Source organism: Camelus ferus, chromosome 13, assembly GCF_009834535.1.
Source record: "Camelus ferus isolate YT-003-E chromosome 13, BCGSAC_Cfer_1.0, whole genome shotgun sequence".
In the NCBI taxonomy this organism is placed as follows: Eukaryota; Metazoa; Chordata; class Mammalia; order Artiodactyla; family Camelidae; genus Camelus; species Camelus ferus.
Genome location: NC_045708.1, coordinates 22,399,939 through 22,420,362, shown reverse-complemented (window position 1 = coordinate 22,420,362; position 20,424 = coordinate 22,399,939). Strand labels below are relative to the sequence as shown.

General features: G+C 40.6%; 1 protein-coding gene across 3 annotated transcripts in view; it reads right to left on the bottom strand.

Annotated features, from left to right (window-relative positions):
• KHDRBS1 (KH RNA binding domain containing, signal transduction associated 1) overlaps window positions 1-18,181 on the bottom strand; it is a 33,641-nt gene extending 15,460 nt beyond the window's left edge. For 2 of the 3 annotated variants that reach the window (XR_004325486.1, XR_004325485.1), the window contains exons 1-7: window positions 17,520-18,181; window positions 6,983-7,107; window positions 6,044-6,160; window positions 4,667-4,813; window positions 1,882-2,015; window positions 1,183-1,384; window positions 596-663 (exon numbers count right to left, since the gene is read on the bottom strand). Coding sequence is in view for 1 of the 3 variants with exons in the window: in XM_032495790.1 (XP_032351681.1) it covers window positions 596-663; window positions 1,183-1,384; window positions 1,882-2,015; window positions 4,667-4,813; window positions 6,044-6,160; window positions 6,983-7,107; window positions 17,520-17,901 (1,175 nt within the window). In the remaining 2 variants the exon portion in view is untranslated. The remainder of the gene's footprint in view (window positions 1-595; window positions 664-1,182; window positions 1,385-1,881; window positions 2,016-4,666; window positions 4,814-6,043; window positions 6,161-6,982; window positions 7,108-17,519) is intronic. The other variant, XM_032495790.1, reaches the window with a different exon arrangement.
• Window positions 18,182-20,424: the final 2,243 nt, after the last annotated feature.

Genomic DNA, 20,424 nt, shown 5'->3' with positions numbered 1-20,424 from the left:
ATGACAACTATAGGAAAGAAAAATGCAGAGCATACAATTAAAAGTGAAAAAACTCAATCCAAAATTGACTATCTTAACCACAATGTACATACACATGTATTCACAGGGCTCACTGGAAGAGAATAAACAAACATGAAGACAAATGTTCTGTCCCTGCTGTAGAATTATGAGGCCTTTTCAATCAACCGCAGTTAAGATACATATATACATACACAAAAAAATGTCTTTTAAAAAAGAGCAGAAAAGAACCCGAGTTACAGTTAGAAGAGTCTCGTTTTCTTTTAAACTTTTATGCAACTTTAATGTGGCTGAGATGTTTTTGATAATCAAAATAATTTTAAGGCATTTTCCCTTTATTTCCATATAGCCACAGCTCAGGAATTTTTCATCTGCTAACCCCAGATTCTGTGATTTAAGAGTCACAGTTATCCAAATTTGCAGACCCAAGTTACGTGCCTTACAGATGTCAAAAGCAGAGGAGACACTCTCAAAAGGTGAGCCGTACTGCTCCTTAGATTTGTGCTGCCTGAATATCTCAGTTCCTCCAACTCCCTCATCCATCCCTAGAACATGGAACTTCTATTGCCTGACTCACCCTTGGCTCTGGCTGTAGTAGCCTTCGTAGCCTTCATAACTCTGTTCTGCATATGTATCATCGTATCCCTAGAACAAATAAAATGAAGTAGAAAGTCAGAGTCACAGAAATTAGGTAAGGTAATCATCTTTCATGGGAGTATGGCAGGCTTCTGGATTCACAGAACATGAAATTTCCCTCCAAAATGTTAACCCCCATTGTGGAACAGTCAAGAAAGAGTTATTTTTTAAAAAATGAAACAAAGCAACAAATAAAATGGAAAAAACCCTTCCAGTGTGGGCAGGAAATAAGGTACAAGGCTGAACTTCAGCATTATCAGTAGTAGTAGTGGGAGACCCGTTAGTAAAACACTGTACACCAAGGAAGCAGCACTGCTTACTTCCTGTTTAATCTACACACATTCAGTAAACCATACTTAAAACGGAAAAATATTCTCACAGTTTAACATCCACTGCAAGGGAAGAGGGCAGATTCCAAATCTTACAGCTAGTCCCTGCCATCTACATCAAGGGCCAAGGCCCTGTCCTTCAACTTCCTTTGGCAACCTGCTGGGTATTGGGAAATGGCACATTGTCCAAAATTCTTACATATTCTTCATATGTCTCTGGTGCAGGGGGTGGAGGCAAAGGTATTCTCTGGATGCCTGCTGTCCGTGCTCTTGGTGCTGGAGCACCCCTCACAGTAGGTGGGGGTGGCACTCCTCGAGTCACAGTGGCACCTCTGGTGATGGCTCCTCTCACTGGTGTACCACGCACTAAAGCCCCCCGAGGTGGTCCAACACCACGGCCCCTGCAAAAAGAAAGTTCATTTTAAATGGAGATTTTTATAACTAGGCTACTTTCATGTTCAGATTTATTTACAAATTCTGGAGCTGCATAGGAGATTTTACAATGCGTTAAACACACAATTATTAAAACACAGAAGAATGTATGTGTGGGTAAAGGACCCATACCAGAAGACTCTCCAGGTCCCCTGGTTGACCTGTTAATGACTCACTATTAACTCCCTTGGAGAGTCTGAACAGTCCATAAGGTCAGTCACAAAAGGTAAGATTCTAAAGTCAGAGACCATTTATAAATGCTAACTGTCCAAAAGTAAAAAACCAAAAACTTCAGGACTGCTGCACCTGACTATGACCAAAGTGCCCAAGATCCAGAACTCTCCTCTTGATACCACATACAAATTCTGAGACCCGTTTTGAGCTAGAGATAAGAGCACCAATAGGAGAGAAATGATACTCGCAATCAAATTTACATCCTATTTCAAGTGGTCTCCATTATTTATACCTTGGAACAGGTGGAGGAGGAGGTGCAGCTCCCCGGCCTCTCACTGGCACTCCACGACCGCGAGAGGGCTCTGGTACTCCATTCAAGTAGGAAAGCTCTAGAAACTGTTCCTGGCAAATATCATCCATCATATCCTGCGGATAAAAGATAATGAGGAGTGTTGCGCAACATCTCTATCTTTTGCTGAGAAGTCATCTAGCCCACATGAGGCTTGGGTGCTAGGAACAACTTTGAAAGCCCAGATGCAGTCTCAGGTCATTCATTCTCTGAAGTCAAATGGCACCCCACCTGTCACCTCTTTGAGGGAAGTCTTGATGGTAGACCTCTCATTATTCAGATGAAGCTCCTCATGATGTGGTCCCTGCCTAGATTTCCAGATCATTTCCATCCTCTCTCCATGTATAACCTCCTTTGAAGCCATGCTGAACAAATGAAGTTCAAAACATGGCTACTCTTACACAATCCATTCTTGCAAATAGTTTCCTCTTCCTAGAATAATAAAAGCCACTACCATTAAGTAAGCTCTATGACTGGATAACATATAATAAGCTTTATATAGCGTTTTCAGTTTAATCTTCAAAATAATCCTGAAATAGGTCATTCTGTCTTTGGGAAAACAGATTCAGGGAGTATAAAGCAAGACATCTAAGGACATAGAGCTAGTAAGTGGCAGATTCTACACATGAATTCAGAATTAACTGTCTCCAAAATCTAGGCTTTGAGTCATTAGACTATATTACTGCCTTTTTTGTCCACCTAAGGGACTCTAACTAATTAACAAGACTTAATCTAAAATATTACCTCACCTCTTAAAAAACTTTCTCTTGATGCTGACCCCTCAACTCCCTCCTCTGCTCACAGCACCATGTAATTTTCTCTACCTAAGCACTTACCACATCATTTTAGAATTGTTTGCCTGTCTTTCTCACCAGATTGTGAGCTCTTTAAGAGCCATTTTTGTAACTTTAGACCCAAGCATAGGATTAGGCACCTACCAGATACTTAACAAATGTTTGGGATGAACAAGGAACCTGAGGCTCAGAAAAGTGAAATAATAACTTGTCCAAGATGACGCAGATAAAGCTCCCAGTCCAGTGCTCTTCCTACTGTACCAGAAAGCCTCTCTGGTACAGTTAATGGTTCTAAGGGGGGAAAACGAAGGGCTCTGGTCATGGATGTAAAAATAGGCTTTTTTCTTCACAAGAGGGAAGAATTGAGTCAAATGCCATTTGCAAATCTTTCCACATATTTCCTGATGAGAGTCGTTCAGTCTTAACACTTCACGCATTTGTATATATCCCAGGTGTACATAGCTTCAAGAATAGAAGATTCTAGTCACTACAGAGATGCCCTTCTCAACTCTTCACCTCCTTCTACCTTACATATTACTGCTGCTTGAAACTCAAATTGGAGAATCAAGGGACCAATGACGGGCCGTTGCTCACATTCTTCTAATTGCCACATCAACACTGAGGAAACCCAGATCTCCCTGGCAGGCTTATTTTTTTGAAGATCCACTTACATGGAAGCCTGTAAAACTACCCCTTCTGAACGGTATGTTGAGACTAATGATAAAGAGGAGATGGGTATTCCCCTGCAGTCCTTCAGAAAATGGATGGCTCAGGATGCTTCAATACACAACTCAAAGAGTAAAAAGAATCTCAAGGGAAATTTACCAGCTTTCAGTTTTCCTCTAGGATATTTTAAATGGGCTGTTTCATGTCGAACATTCTAATGACAACGAGGTACTTAGATGCAAAGCAGCTGCTGAGACATTTAAGACAGTGTTGGAATCCTTAGAGTGCAGCATTATAGGTAGACGCTGCCTATAAATTTTTGCTTTACCAATTCTCACATCCTCTGACACAGTTCCAAGCCCTCATTTTACATATACAAGAGAACCAAGAACTATGTATCACCTTTCAGTGATGAGACTATGATGCTTACTTAGTCCTAGCTGAATAGTATTCCGAACGTTTCCTAAGGCTCCAGACTCATTCTTGGTTAGTAAATATTCAACAGTAAGTGGTATGTTAACTGAAAAGTACCAAGCTTTGCTGAAAAGCAAAAATTCACCATTTTTTACTTAGTCAAAGAATGAATCCTCTGACCAGGTAGTAACAAGCAAGACAGGTAACCTGGTCTGTCCCAACTCTTCCTGGGCCTTAGTTACATTCTGAAAGTAGCTATATAACCAATCTGTTTAATATCACCAACAGTTAAGTCTGTGACAATCATGCCTTTTTCAAATCAACTCTACTTGAGTAAACTCCTCCAGGAGAGAAAGTCCTGAATGCATCCAGCTCAGAATTTAATCCATTAACACTGCAGGTTAGAGGCTTCTTGCTGTTACCACCTAGACTCTCTGAAGTCTAGAATATAATCCCCTTACATGCAGGGGGTTATGACCATTTTGATCATTTTCCTATCATAACCTCCTGGTTCCACATTACAACCAAAATACTTAATTTTTGAAGACCTTGTTATATCTTTGTTAACCAGATGTTAGAATGCCTGACACACTGTGGACCCAAGATATTGACAAGAGATACCGGTACGCAACTAAAACCATATTAGACAAGGAGTGGTAGAGTGGCCTTGGGGCACAGTATTTTGAAAACTAGGTACAAGTAATGGACAACCTCAGAAAAAATGAACATAAACACAGAATTTGGTATACAATTTCAGGTTATGCAGAGACCCTGGTTAAGAACCCCTGTCTTAGCAATAGCACAAGATTCTAGTTTTCTCTTGCTCAAAAGATATAGAATATGGATTTCCTTACCGGTACTAGAAACTTCTTGACTTCCTCCATAGCATGGGCCATAAGAGCATAAGCCTCACATGGGGGTCCAAAGACTTCAATGAAGACATGCAGATCCATATTCAAATGGGCGTATTTGGGGTCTCCACCTTTGCGCAGCTCTTCCTCCTGTGGAAAAATGCACAAAAACATCATGTCACTTAGTCTAGGAAGAAAATGACAACTTTACTTCTAGGCCAGAGAGACAGCGAGAAATGACCGCAACACCTAAAAAAAAAAGTAAAGTGTAAGAAAAAAGTAAAACAAACTCTGGAGAATGATAATTTACACAGACTGCTAAACCAGCATTTGGTCTGCTGCTAACAGTTAACTTGTTTTGAATCCATGGTGTATTCACTGAAGCTTTTATTAAGAAGGTATAGGAGACAAACTCAGTCCCAGTCTCCATTCACGTAACACCTGTTTGCCAAGCATTCATCCATCCATTCATTTATTGCCAAACATTTGCTTTTAAATCCCAGGTAGAGCTGTTAATAATCAGCTCTTCTTATCTGCTTACATGGTCTAGAAGTTCTATGGAAGGACAGAAGTCAGGATAGAGAGGAGAAAATTTCACATAAATCTCATTAGCTAGAACAGCCTACTTCAGCCCTAACTGTATTCATCTAGTCAGAAATGTGAGTGGACACAAGAGGGTCTGAGAAAACAATGTTCATCAAGTAGGCTGCATAAAAGGAGGCCTGAGAGAGTAAGGTTTTAGGCTGTAGCAGGTATGTTTCATCTAAAAAGCTGACCCTAGAAAGCCTAAGACTATTCTGTTTTGGTGGGAAGTTTCTTAGCACTTACAAAGAGTACAAAGAATGTGGGGCTATGGCATGGAAAAAATAAGCATTAGGTTCTGTTGTTAGGATTACTCATGGTTCCTTTTGTAATACTTTCTTTTAGCGGGCCTCACATTCCAGTGGCTATACAACAAACCAGCCAACTAAACCTCAGAATCACCTGTACTTACAACACTACTGCTCTCACTTTTTCACATTACTGGAAAGAGAATGTGCTATTTACATTTTAGTGCCTTTAGTCTGTGTGAGTTTTCATACATCCAGCTTCCCTTTCAAGCTTTCAGAGATAAGCAGCTTACTTACGCTGAAGTTGCTAGTGCCATTTCCATTACTGTGCAAAGTCAGAAAGAAAACAATTACCAGGGCACACCTAGTTCTTCTAGGGTTGCCAAACAAGTAAATTAACTGGTTTATAATCTCTTATATCCAATGTAAATTTAAAGGAGTCACATTCTGTATATATATGTAAGTGCTAGCTTCCATAAGGCATCCATACCAGATTCTGGGCTACTGGAAGGCATCAGGATGTCTTCCTGCCTCACTAATGTGAGCTTACCTTGGCTTTGTCTCTCATTGAGCCCTTGCCCAAAACAGAAATCTTTGCACCAGTCTCTTCTTGCAGTCTTTTGATTGTATTCCCTTGTGGTCCAAGGATCTTCCCCACAAAATTGAACTAACAGAAAATAAAGAAAGATTTTTAAATATGTATGTTCCAGTAAAACATTTCCACATTATCTCATTTATCTTCAATAATCCTGTACAGTAGGGAGAGTGTTATCATTCCCACCTTACTGAGGATATACTAAGGCTGTACTGATAAGTGATAAGCCTACGGTTATACAACTGGAAAGTGGCAGTTCTTAGACTTGAATTTGGGTTTCCTGATGTAGTTTGGTGCTTTTTCCATAATATCACACTGCAACCGTCTGTACTTTAACACACATAAACATTTTTAAGGCAGTTAGTTCAGAACAGAACAGACACATGGTACCCTTTGGTAGTAATGGTTTGATAAACTAAATACAACCAGTTGCTTTCTAAAAAAAAAAAGAAAGAAAAAAGGAGGATCAGAAGAAAGCATTTATTTAAAAGTAAAACTTTGAGTGAAAAATAAAATTAACTTATTTGTGTCACAAGGATTTATGTCATATTTCCTTTATTTAGATTTCAGGTTAATCTTTTGGCAGAAAGCAACTCTTTTAAGGTTCAATTTTTTTCTCTGAACTTGGAGCCAGAACAAACATTTGAGAAAGAAATGTTTTTTGATAATAAAAAGATGACTATATCTCCTTTCTGGCTACAGCTATTTTACTAGTTGTGGACTTGTATGTTTCAACTGCCAGATACAGGTACTAAAGTATGGGACAGAAGATTCACCAGCTTAAGTTTCTGATGCATCACAATCTCCATAAGTCTTCGCCATAGCCCATACTACAAACTACATACTCTCCTACTACAAACACAACTCAAAGAAGTGAGGCACTCTTTGCTTTACCTTGGGATACTGCTTGACAGGTATCAGCACCCGCTCCTTCAGCTTCATGTTCTTGTGAGAAAATAAATCCAAGTAATTCTCCTCATCGTCCTTTTTTGAATCTCCTTTCTGAATCTTCTCAATTTCTGAATAGGACAAACAGGATTTAATTTAGTTTTGTTCTTGTAAATACAAGGCAAAATTTTGAGTCTGCTTGAAGCAGTAACATGGAGGACTGTGTAACAAGACCAAGTAGTTCAGATCAGTGTGCTAATTTCAGATGGAGATGGGATGAAAGAACCAAAGCTACATGAGGTTGACTAGGAAACCCAAAGCCTGCTTCTAATAAGAGCACTTTGCTCTTCCACTTCCAGCTGAAGCCTCTACAGAGACATTCAAATGTTCTTAAAAATAAATGGATTTAGGTGAGATGGGGAAAAGAGGATAGATGAACTAAAAAAATTAAAATCTGCATCAAGAAAAAGTACCAGGTCATATCTTAACAAAGAGACAAAGTCAATAATTTAAATATACCATGGAGAATCCCATTAAAATTCTGTGATTAGAGTGGGAGGGTATAGCTCAGTGGTAGAACGCATGTTTGGCATGCACAAGGTCCTGTGTTCAATCCCCAGTGCCTCCGTTAAGGAAAATATAATAATAATTTTGTGACAGCAGTGCCTTTAAGAGTTAGAAAGACCTGGTTTTTAAACTCTGCCACTCAGTAGTTGTGTGAACTCTGAAACATTTTTTAATTGCTCTGAATTTTGGTTTCTTCATTTGTAAAATGAAGGCAATATCCACATGAGGTTGCTATAAAGACAGAATAAAATAACATACACAAGCATGCTAACTTAAGCCCATTTCTTAGAAGGTGTTTAATATATGTCACTCAATGTCCTAAAGGAAAAAAAAGCATCAAGGTAATTTCAATTCACAAGTTAAGACAAATTCATCAGCAAGAATCTTAGCATCCAAAAAGATCCCCCCCTCAAAAGACTTCCTATCACTAGGGAACTTCATTTATTTAGTGATCGCAAGGGTTTGAGTGCTTCCTATGGAGAGGCAGATGAAGGAACAGATAAAGTATGACCACTAACCACTATGGGAGACTTACTAAAGGCCAGGCACCTTGTCCTGTAAAGTGTAGGAGATACAACAGAACAAGATGGACATAGTCCCGATCTTCACTATGTTTATATAATAGTTTCCAGTTAGCACTGAAGTATAGTTAAGTGTATAACAGAAGTACTAACAGAGATGGGAGCAGAGTGTGGAGGCAATGAATAGCAACTAAAAGGTTATATGGTCCACTGAGAACAATAAAAAAAAAAAAAAAAGAAATTAATGTTCCTTAAAGTATACTTCCACAGTGTTTCTATCTTCTATAATTTTAAGGCAAGGGTTCTCAAACTTCACTGTGTCTAAGAATCACCTGGAAGGCTTGCTAAACTAGACTGCTGGGTCCCACCCCGAATCTGGGATTTCTGTTAAGGAATTTTCATTTATAACAAGTTACTAGTGATGCTGATATTGCTGGTCTAGGGATCACATTTTGAAAACCACTGGTTCAATGTATAAAGATACACTACTTCAAACACATTCCACAGATCTATACCTTTAATAGTTCTTAAAAGTAACTGTTTAGACTAAGTCCAGCTGTGAAGTACACAGATGAAGGAAAGTTACTGAGACTGACGGACTTCACAGAGTTCAGAATTTCAAACTGAAGGCTTCTGTTTATTAACAAGCCTAATTTCAGATGTTACAGTATACTCCTATAAGAACTATAAAAGACAGTGCTCTTTGCACTTCTATTTTTCATTGCTTGGAATAGAAAACAAATTTGACCTTACAATCAACAGACTAAATGCTTCATTCAACACCCTGTTTGTTGTTTCACTGGTGGTGTATCCTGACCTCCATTCCTTCCCACTTACTGCTAATATTAACTTTTTGTAGTTTTGAGCCTACATCTCTGAACACACATCCTCTTGAGTTTCCAAGATGTAAAACTGGGTACTCAATCCTCAAAATTTCTATAGAAACAAAGATGCCACATTTCTAATCTGAAAACTTCACTGAGGAGTTTCTGAAAATATGGAGCAAACTACATACTTCATTTTATGTATGTTCCCTCTGTGTGCCCTCATTGCTGCCATCTAGTTAGGTCCTTCAGCTGTATTTTATACCACTTCCCAGAAACTTTACTTGGCCAGTGCAAGAAAATAAGAGTCTGCTAAGCTGTTGTACTCCCATAGGAAATAGGGCTGCAAAAATGGAACCAAGTAGAACAGTTTAATATCAATATAATGTGCTCTGTGAATTTAAGGCCTTTCTATAACATGGATCCTTCTGCTGTATTTTGAACTAGTGAGATGTTAATTAGGATCCCTTTGATCAATTTATCTCACAATTAAAAAATATTAAAGGGTTTTCAGACAATTCAGAGAACAATGATTTAAATAAAACAGGATTTGAAAGATAAAAGAAATCAGGGGAGTTCAGCCTAGAATGCTTAAGAGTAAGAAGCACCTTGAGTCTTTACGAAGGGTCATATTCCATGTTTGGAAGGGAAAGACCAAATATTTATTCAATGCCTACTACGATGTATCAAATCCTATACAAATATTACCTCATTTATACTAAAAAGTAACTCAGTGAAATATCTGGTACAATCCCCATTTTGTAACTGAGGAAACTGAAACTCAGAGAAATTAAATCTCTAAATCACAAAGCTGTTATAGTAGTACTAGAATAAGGATTAAAACTCAGGCTTTCTCTAACATCAAACCTCATGCTTTTATTATTGCCTCTCAATGAGGGGGTTAGTGGGGGGTAGGGGCAGAGACTTTAAACAATAAAGTGCTGATTTTGTAAAGTTTTGGAAAGTATAGCTTATACCACCTAGACACTGTCATGCAGCTAAAGGCAACAAAGGGGAGCCGTGGGAACCTAAGATGCTCAGCTGCTGGCTCTTTCTTTTCTTTTTGCACTTTTGTATTTTCCTCCTTGGCCTCATTTCTTGTGGAGAGCTACGAGCAGGCTGTAACGGGAAGGAGAAAAAAAAAAAATCAAGGAGAAGCTTCCTAAAAATGGCTTACCCTCAGGCAGAAGTACTTTCTAGACAACCATTTTGAAACTGACTCCTTTAAACAATCTTTGCCTGGGCCTCTGGAGACCTTATATGTCCCAGGAGTCAAACAAACAAAAACTAAGGTGTAAACAACGCAGAGAGGTGACCCATTTGCTTCAAAGCCAGATGTTGGCAATAATCATATCTTATCTACTGCCTTCTATGTGTCAGGAATTTTGTATTTATTGTTTCCCTCTGTCTTTATAACCAGGATTATCCTCATTTAACAGGTGAAGAAATCTTGTCCAAGATTACAAAATTAGTGACAGAGTAGGTATTTAAACCCAGGTTATTCTCTATGTCAGAGCAAATTCAACTAATCTTGTGGGATTTCTTCTACTCCATCTTTTACTGTAACAATCTTTCCTTTTTTGGTTGGTCTTATCAAAACCAGACTGTAAGCTCCAAAGGATGAGAACTGTTTCTTAAATGTATGTCTGAGAAGAAAGAATCTTGAGTTTTGAGGCTAGACAGAACTGGGTTTGATTCCCAGCTCTGCCACATGCTTGGTGTGTGACCTTGGGGAAGTTATTAAACCTCATTTAGCCTTCCTTCTTACTTTTAAAAAGGAAAAAAAATTTTAATGGAAAAAAGAGATTTAATGAACACAAGAATGTTAATACTAGAGAAGTTTGGAAAACTTATGTAAACTTTATCAACTAGACTGGCTTAACTAAGAAAGACATAAATGCATTTCATTACCTGAACATTTGATAAAGGCTGCATAAGGAGCAAGACAATGGTCATTATTTTCTGACGAAGGCATCCAGAGACAGTGTTTCTAGGAGGGCAAGATTCATATGATATATGCTTCAAAATGTCAGGGGTCATGCCCTTCTCCAGACTATCAATGTATTTGGTTCATACATCTAATGACAGCACTCCTTCCCCCACTGGGAACAATTTCTGGCCCCTTTCTATCACTAAACTAAGTATTCGCCATTTGTAGCATGATGTCTAATACACAACAGGCATCTATAAATTTTACCGAATGTAAGAAATGTACCATTAACACCCTCAACTTCCCTTAATGATTCATGTAACTCTATCAACCCCAAATTTATAATTCTCTGCCCTGTATCTGTTAGTAAATCCTTTGAGCCAATTCCAATAAGTTTACTTTGTATAAAACCACTCCATTCTTTTCATTTTTCAAATTATCTATTATTTAAATCAAGAGCACAGAGCAACAGGTTCTTAATCTTGTTGAAAGTAATGAGCCCCTGCAGACTAGCTCCCCATAAAAAGATACAAACAACAATATTTCACATTCATTGTTCACTAAGGGTGGGTATTGTTAGAAAAAAAAAAAATCCTCCAAAGCCTGAGTTAAGAGCCCCTTTTTAAAGGGCTCAATGCTCGAATTCCAGGACAGTGGCAAACCCTATTATGGCATACTGACCATGGTCTCCCAAATCTCTTTCTTAGGGTACAATTTAGTTTCAGGCTTTTTTCTCTTAAAAAAAAAAAAAAAAAAAAAAAACCAAACCAAAACAAAGGAAACCAAAAAACCCTACGTTATTTTGAAATAACTGTGGACTTACATGTGGTTGTAAGAAATGAGATCTCATATATCCTTCACCCATTTTTCTCCATGAAAACATTTTACTTACCTATAATACAATATCATAATCAGAAAACTCACATTAATACAATCTACCAACATTATTCAGATTTCACCAGTTTTACATGTACATGTTTGTGTGTGTAATTAGTTCTATGCATTTAATTGGATTCATCTGATCACCACCAAAGCCTAGATATGGGACAGTTCACCACAAAGATCCCTCACGCTACCCTTTTGTAGCTAGTCAATGACTTCCCATCTCTGCCTCACACTGACAACCACTAATGTTCTCCATCTCTATTATTCTGTCTTTCCAAGAATGTTAATTAATGGACACATATGATGTAACCTTTTGAGATTAGCTTTTTCACTCAGTATAATTCTATTGAGATCCATTTAAGTTGCTGCATTTATCAAGTTTACCTTTTTAACAATCTACGCAGTTCTTTCTAATGGGGGTACTAGGGATTGAGCCCAGCACCTCCTGCTTGCTAAGCATGCGCTCTACCACTGAGCTATACCCACCCCTACTTTTTATTGTTGAGTAGTATTCCATAGTATGGATGTACCATAGCTGAACTCTTCATCAACTGGAGACATATGATTTATTTCTAGTTTTTGGCTATTACAAATAAAGCTGCCATGAACATTCATGGACAACCTAAGTTTTAATTTTTCTGTGATAAATGCCCAAGAGCACAACTGATGAGTCATATGGTAAACACATTTAATTTTGTAAAAACTGCTTTATCAGAGACCTATGCATGCTGGCAATATTTTACTTCATCTTGCCAGTATTATGTTCCATAAAAACAGTATTGTACCAGATGTATGTAGCCTCATAGGACTTACTCTTTCACGTAACATTAGATTTCCAAGATTTCGCCATGTTGTGGCATGTAGCTGTAGTTTTCATTTTCACTGCTGTATAAATCTTTCCTTTTGAAAAATCTCAGTATCCAAAAATGATGAAAAAAGCTGCATCATTTTGTGAACAAAGTGTGCCATTTTATGAGTGAGGCATTCATGTGCAAAAGTTTCTTTGGGTATATTCCTTGTTGAATTTTAAGGAATCTGAATGTTCAGCCTTCAGATGAAATGCCAAACCGTTATCCAAAGTAGTTGTACCAATTCACAATTATACCAGCACTTTTTTAAGAGTTCCTTTTAATTCATATCCCAAGCAGTGTCTTGCCTCCATCTTTGTCAATGTAGCAGGTTTTCATTATTATCCTGTCTCCAAAATTTTTTTTTCTCATTTACCTTCATTTACTCTCCTAGCTACTTTTTTATTCAACACGTCAAGTTGAAAAAAATAAATCTAGTTGGAATTAGGGAAAATGCAAAAAGCCAACATCCTAATTTAAAAGTTGTCATCTTTAGAAAACTAGTTCCTCCCCCCACCAGACCATGGTATTTTTTTCTTTTTGTTCAGATCTTCCTTTATCACCTCTAGTAAAATTTTACGTTGACAGTATGTGATCACAATCTTCCTCATCTGTAATAAAGATAAAAATTTTTCCTGCTTTATAGAATTGCCACAAGATGGAATTAATGAGTAGCACACCTCATGGCACACATTATATTCTCTATAAAAGTTATATGCTCTACATTGTTTGCTATGATTTCTCATATACATTTTTAAGGAATTTTTTTTGTGTGGGGGAACGTTACTGATTGATTGATTGAGGCAGTACTGGAGATTGAACCTAGGACCTCATGCATGCTACGCATCAGCTTTACCACTTGAGCTATACCCTCCCCCACCTTTTTAGTGTTTTAATTCACATACATTTTGAACTGATTTCATTGCCTATCCCAAAGCTTCTGATACTCTAAAAATGAGATCATTTTGTCAATTCTTTTCTAATTGGCTACTGCTCCTCTATTAGAAATCTACTGATTTATACATCTTTCCCCTATAATTATCCATACCATGCACTACTTTCCTAGGTAAACAAATGACACTGTTGCAAATGATGATAAATTTTGCCTTTCTTTCCTAATATTTATACTCATACCTATACAGTTATCCCTCGGTACCCGAGGGAAGATTGGTCCCAGGACCATCCCCCCCCATAGCAAAATTCAAGGATACTCAAATATCTTTGAGTATATCCATATATAAAATGACATAGCACTTGCATACAACCTATGCACAGCCTCCTGTATACTTTAAATCATCTCTGGATTACTTATAATAGCTAATACAATGTAAATGCTATGTAAATAGTTGCCAGTGCAAGGCTAATTCAAGTTCTGCTTTTTGGAAATTTCTGGAATCCCCCCACCCCAAATATTTTTGATTTGCCATTAGCTGAATCCACAGATATAGAGAACCCGTGGATATGGAGGGCTGACCATATTTGGTCTATAGTTCTTCAGCAACTCCACTTTCTGCTTTTAATAGGTTTAGCTAGCCCTGTAGAATGAAATGGGAATGTCTAGATGTATTTCTATAGTATATTGTAAATAAAATAATTAACTATTTTGAAGTTTCAATAGATTGTTTGTAAATATTCTCCACTGAGTGCTTCTGGGAATTTCTCAGTATCCTTTCAAGATTATCTGAGGATTGTTAATCTATTCAAAATGTTTCCTTATTCCTGTCTCACTTATATTAATTACTTTCCCAGTTGCAAAGAGTAGAAAAAAACACATATACATAAAAGCACTTTGTTTATTTAACATAAGTAATAAATCATTTTTGTTTTAGAAAACAAGCATGGGTACCCCGATCCTTGTATGTCTGCAAACATATTTAATTATCATCATGGTTGAATACCAATTTGGCTAATATAGCCTATATTCAAAGAAACAAACAAAAAAAGAAGACTATATTCAAAATCAAAATTCCTCAGAATTGTGTTGATATTTTTCCATCATGCAATGAAGATGAATATTCATTCATCAAATATTTAGTAAGAGGCCACTCTGCCGCACTCTTCAAGGAACAGAAGATACAGCAGGGAACAAGGCAGACAAAAGATCCCTGCTTTGGTGGAGCTGACATTCTAGCCATAAATAAGGGGCAGCCAACAAACACACACATTAACTACAACATATGGTACATCAGATGCAGATAAGTGCAAAATAAAGTAAAGCTGGGAAAAGGACAGGGAGGGCTGTGTGGCCGGTAAAGGAAGAGTGGTCTGGGTCTTGCAGCACCTCTTGGGAAGTGGGCAGAGGTGCCTGAAGGAGTTGCAGTCCCGAATGCTAGGGTCTGCTCTCTGGGTTTCCTCCTTCTGTGTCTACCTTGTCATCTTAACTGCACTGTCAGCTAGCATTTTTATATGTTCAAAGAGATTTTCTTGCAATATTTTGTCCAATATTTTAGCACAAAATACTTTTTAAAGTACTATTTGTTGCAGGTACTATAGAGGGAGGTTGGGGGTGGAGGGCAAAAAGGGTTAGGTGTGAGGATCCAAACTCAGACTAACTTCAAATCCTAGTTAAGCTGTTTACTAATTTTGTTACCTTAAGCAAATTAATCTCTGTGTGCCTCGGTTTCCTCATACATAAAAGTGAAGATAATAAGAGTAACTTCCTCACAGTATTGTCGTGAAGGCTAAATATTTGATGTAAAGTGCTGAGACCAGTACCCAGCATCTACCATAGTGTTAGCTATACTTATCTTACACAATCCTTATCCGAGCTCAAATACTACTATTGTCCTCTCAGTCTCACTTCCTCACAGCTGGTTGACTTTACTACAATCCCTTTTCCAGATCATTCAAAAGTACCTCAAAAGCCAGGTCCAACATATATTGAGACTTACCCATGGCTCAGTATTCATACATCCTACGTCAGTTCTCTCAATGAGCCAGCATTACCTCAATCCTATTTCTCCAATTAAAATTCAATTTGGTTAAAGAAAAAAAATTTACAAACTCAAATTAAAAAAATGAAAGAGCACTTTCTTGCAACAGAAGTAAAGCAGTGAGAGAAGGATAAAAATTGTAAGTAACTTTTAAGGATCAATAGTTTTTGATGGCCATACTGAGAAGCAATCTTTTACTTTAAAAGATGAGTACCACACTGGACACTTGATGTGCTCAGGAAGGCCAAAAAAACCTTGAATTCTCAAACCTTACCCAGTACCACAGATTTACAACTAGAAGAAAACTGGTGACAAGTTATTATCTAATGATTACAGGTCAAAAGGAACCGTTCTATTGCTTTTTACACAACATTTAATCCTCACCACTCACCACCTCACTTTACAGATGAGGTTACTGAGGTTTAGAAAGTTTCCCAAGTGCAGGTAACTAGTCAAGAGTTAGAATTTAAAACCCAAGCCAACACCTTAAAGTTCTCAAGTTTGTTATTTTATTCCCACACATTTAATCTGGACTGATTAAAGATGTGAGGAAATAAAAATAAGACCCATTCAGCCTTTATTTAGCATTTAGTCTGGCATTACTGAATATGCATGTACTTGCTTTCAGATTCAAACACCTCGTGTTTGCTACATGCAAGAGAATATGAAAAACATAAAGGTTAAACAGCATTCCTTGTCCTCAAAGAGCTTGCCAGAAGAACACAATGAACAGTAACGTTTCAAACAATCTGACTGTGTTACAGAACAGCAAAGCACTGAGTTGAAAATATAAGTAGTTTATCTAAATGTTCTTACTCTTGACCACCGCGGGCTTTGTTTATTGTGTTTAAAAGTAAAGTCCTCTTACCAATGGTGGGAGATAGAGAACAAAGAAAGGGAAACGACATTTTCATAACGGATCTGTCCATTATATGGAACTTGCAGAAGAGTCTAACTACTCATTCGGTGTTGAACGTGAATTTTTATTTGCTAAATGAAATTTAGGTATCATAAGATACACTTATTAAAACGTTTTAACTAGAAGAGAGCAAAACAGACGGCTTTAGGGAGAAATCAGAGCGACTAGGTGATGGCCAGTGCTAAGCAGGAAAGGAGCGCTAGTCTAAAAACAGAACAAAGACAACTTATTCCTAACCTATTTCACTACTAAAGCGAAAAAAAAAAAAAAAGGGAGGGGGGGAGACCAAACCTTTCAGACACAAGCATCTTGCAACTTCTCTCAATTTTTTCCCATCATACTAGGAATGTGACGCAAACTATCCTTCACTTGCCTCTATCATCCCCTTTCACTGTCTCTAGGGTTATTTCCCCTCTTCTTGAATGACAGACGCACGTTGTAAAATAAAAGGGTCTAGCCGTCCGGCTCTGTAGCAACGACCATTTTATCGGCTGAAGTCGGAAATCTGATTCGGAAAACCTCAAGCTCCGATTCCCACAGGTTGCTCCTGCCTCCGAGCAACTTAAGTTCCGGTTACCGCTAAGTCCAACTCGGCCCCGGCGGCCGCGGCGCTGTGGACAGGGCACTCCAGCCTCACCCCATCTCACTTCGGCCCTCTCTCCCACGATCCCTCCCGGCTCAGGCTGTCTTCACCTCCTACACCCTCAGTTGAGGCGCCGACCGCCACCTGCGATCAAAAAAGCTTTCCCTTTGGGGAAAGGGGAAGATAAAGCTTCATTTCTGGAAGAATCTGAGCACTCGAAGCGCGGGGCAGCTGCAAGAGGTGGGAGGGGGAAGGGTCGGCAAGGGGGCGGGGAGCGCGGCACTATCCATCAAGATCTTTGCGCTAAGAGATCGTCAAGTCCCCTTCGGGCCTCCACTGCAGCCTAGAAATTCTCCCTCGCACCCTGGGCCGAGATGGGAACGTTGAATCCAGGATCCTGAAGATGAGGAAGAGAGAAAGGCAGTCCACGACAGCCTGGGTCCCGAGGAGGCGGGAAGCGAGAGGAACAAAGCCGCTGCCACCAATGCCCCCGGTGGCCGGGCGACCCAGAGGGACCCCAGAGGCCCGCTTACCTGCCGTCAGCAACTGCATGGCGTGAGTGAAGGACGGGTCGAGCGAGTCCTTCTCGGCCATGAGTTCGGGAAGGTACTTGTTCTCCGGCTCCATCTTGACGGAGGCAGTTGCTGAGGGGGGCAGCAGCGGGGTCGGCGCTGGACCGCCCACTGTCGCGTCGGGACCCGTGGCCGAGGGAGGCAGCAGCGGTGGCGGCTGCGTGGCGGGCGAGGCCCGGGCGCCCCCCCGGGACCCCCCTCCGCCACCCCGGGACCGGTGAGGCAGGGGTGGCTGCCGAGACGGTGCCTGACGCACTGAGGGGTGGGCACCTGAGGGGTCCATGGTGCCGCTGCGGCCCGAGGACCGGCTCATGCGTGCGGCGGGGTCGTCCCGGCGCTGCATTGGGGAGGATGTGCGATCGAAGGGATCGAGGAAGCGACGCGGCAGCGGCAAAGGCCCGAGCGGCGGTTGGCGGGGGTGGGAGAGCGGGAGCGACGGCGACCGAAGCCGACCCGAGCGACCCAGCGAAAGAGACCACCGGAAGTGAGGCGGCGCGCGTGCGCAGCTAGCCACCGGCACCGCCCTTGGGTCTCTCCGCGGAGAACAAAGTCCCCAGTCGGGCCACGGCGCCTGCGCACCTCCGCGGAGCACGCAGAAGTCGCCTCCCCGCTCGCCTTTTCCCTCCGAGCCCGCCAGGCCGAAGCCTTGTGCGCGTGCGCAGGTGGCCGCGGGCTCCGTTCGTTTTCTTTTCCACGTGACTCGGCGCTAGCGGGACACGTGTCTCCTCCCCCTTCTGGCCGAGTGCGCGGAGGGGGCGGGGGCTGTGGAATGTCTTTGTCTGCGCGCGGGCCCGCGGCGTGTGGGGCGGGAGACCTGTTACTCGCGGGGCCACGCCCCTTCCAACGGCTTTGCCGCCGAGGATTGGGGGGCGGTCACTGAAGGATAGAAATGAAAGGAGACCCGCTTGGGGCATGCGGGAAGAGGAGAGCGAGTTGGGCCTGTCTGGGCAGGGAGAGGGGAGGGAGAGAGACTGCCTGAACAGGGAGGAGAAAGAGGGCGCAGGGGAGAACAGGGGTGAAGAATAGGGGAGACATTGAGGAAGGACGGGTTAGTGGAAAGACTGAAGGCTATTGGAGGAGTTGAACTAAGAGGGAGGGTTCAGATTGGAGACCTGATATCTAGCGAGGGAAAGGGCTCCAGACCAAAGCAGCGAATACAGAAGTCGTACCCGTGGTTTCCAACGTAATAGATTCTAAAACGTTAGCCATTGTTGGTCAGAGAAGTCATCGTAAAGCATTTTAACTCTACATGCTTCTGCAGACGTTGCTTCTTACGGAAAAAAGTGGGTTAGAGGCCAGCTCCTAAATCTGTGATTGTTACATCACTAGAGTGGCTCCTTCTACTAATGTGAGTGCAAATCCTCCTGCCCTTCACAATGAATCATTCCACACTTGCTCAAGGAAACAGACCTTTATCACTACTCTCAAGGCCAAGGTATATAGTGGACAGCCTCCCATAGCGTTCTCCTCGTCGTGGGGTGCTGTATGTAAATGAAGACTAGGTCTCTACTCTCCTATAAACTCTCAGAAACCTGGTACCTTTTCTAACCCTTTCTTTCCCTCCACAAATTTTTGCTTCAAGCCCTGGCTCCCATCCCTTTTCTTTCTGGGTCAGTTCCCCTAATAAACCCACGCTTTTCAAAAGCCATTCTAGAAATTGTTTTCTAGGTGCCTGGAAACTTGGTTTTTAGATCTAAAACGTAGAAGCCTTCAGCTAGGGAATATTAAGGCCTGGCGACCTTCTTGGGCGTGGGAAGAGAAATCACTGGCAGAAATGAGACCAAAATACAAATTGCTCCACAAATTGTCACATATATATTATACATAGGTATCTCCAGTGTCTAGTGCAGTCGTTTACTTTGAGGTCACACAGGTAGTTTACAGTCAAGTCAAAAAAAGAATGTTTTTGAGTAACTGTAATGATGAATGTAATCTGACAATACCCAAAGATAAATGACTATTATGTGGGTTTGGAGTTCAAAGCAGAAATAGATTTCAGCCAGAGGAAAATGAGTTCCAGGCAAAGGGAAGTGTGAATAAATGAGCAGAGATGAGAATGTCACAGATGCGTTTAAGGGACAGGAGTAAGGGAAGAAATGGGTGGGTTGAGAGAGCAAATGCGCGGAGGAGGGGGAAGAGGGCGAGAAGGATTTATAGCTCCCTTGCGACTCATTTCTGCTGCTGTCCTCGAAACTCCTGCTTGGATGGTGGTGTTACAAATGGCTGGAGTGTCCTTGCTCTGTAATGAGATGCCCAGATGGAGGTACCTTGAGCTGAGGCTAATAAAACTTTGATAAAGAAGTGTCTGAGAGGCTCTGGGTAGTAGTATCTATGAGGTTCTAGACTAGAATCAAACATTTTTTCTGGGAGGCTGCCAAATCTTTACTTAATTTGTCTGAGGGTGGGGTTAAGGAGAAGTTTGAGCTCTTCTTCCAAGTAAGACATACAAAAGGTAATCTCTGAGGTGATGGGTTGTGAGGCTGCAGTGTATTTACCAAGTAGGTGAAGCAACAGCCTCCTATTTGGGGAAGGGGGACCTCCCCTGTGGTCAGGGAAGAGTAATTCCTGTCCAGAAAGCCTGGAGGTCTGGATTTCATTTTGTGTTGATCACAGTATGCTGCCCCAGGTTCACCTGAAGGTATTAATAGCATGGGCTTGTGAAAAGACAGACTTTGGGGGTGAGGCTGATACATTTAAAGCTAGCTTGTCCTCGTTGTGTGTCATTAGGAAAACCAGAGCCTTAGTTTCCTCCTCTATAAAGTGGCAATAATGATATCTACCTTGCAGAACTGTTGTGAACATTAACAAATACCAGTGTAAACCTCCTGATGGTAGAGTCTATGAGCAGAAGTAATAATTATTATTA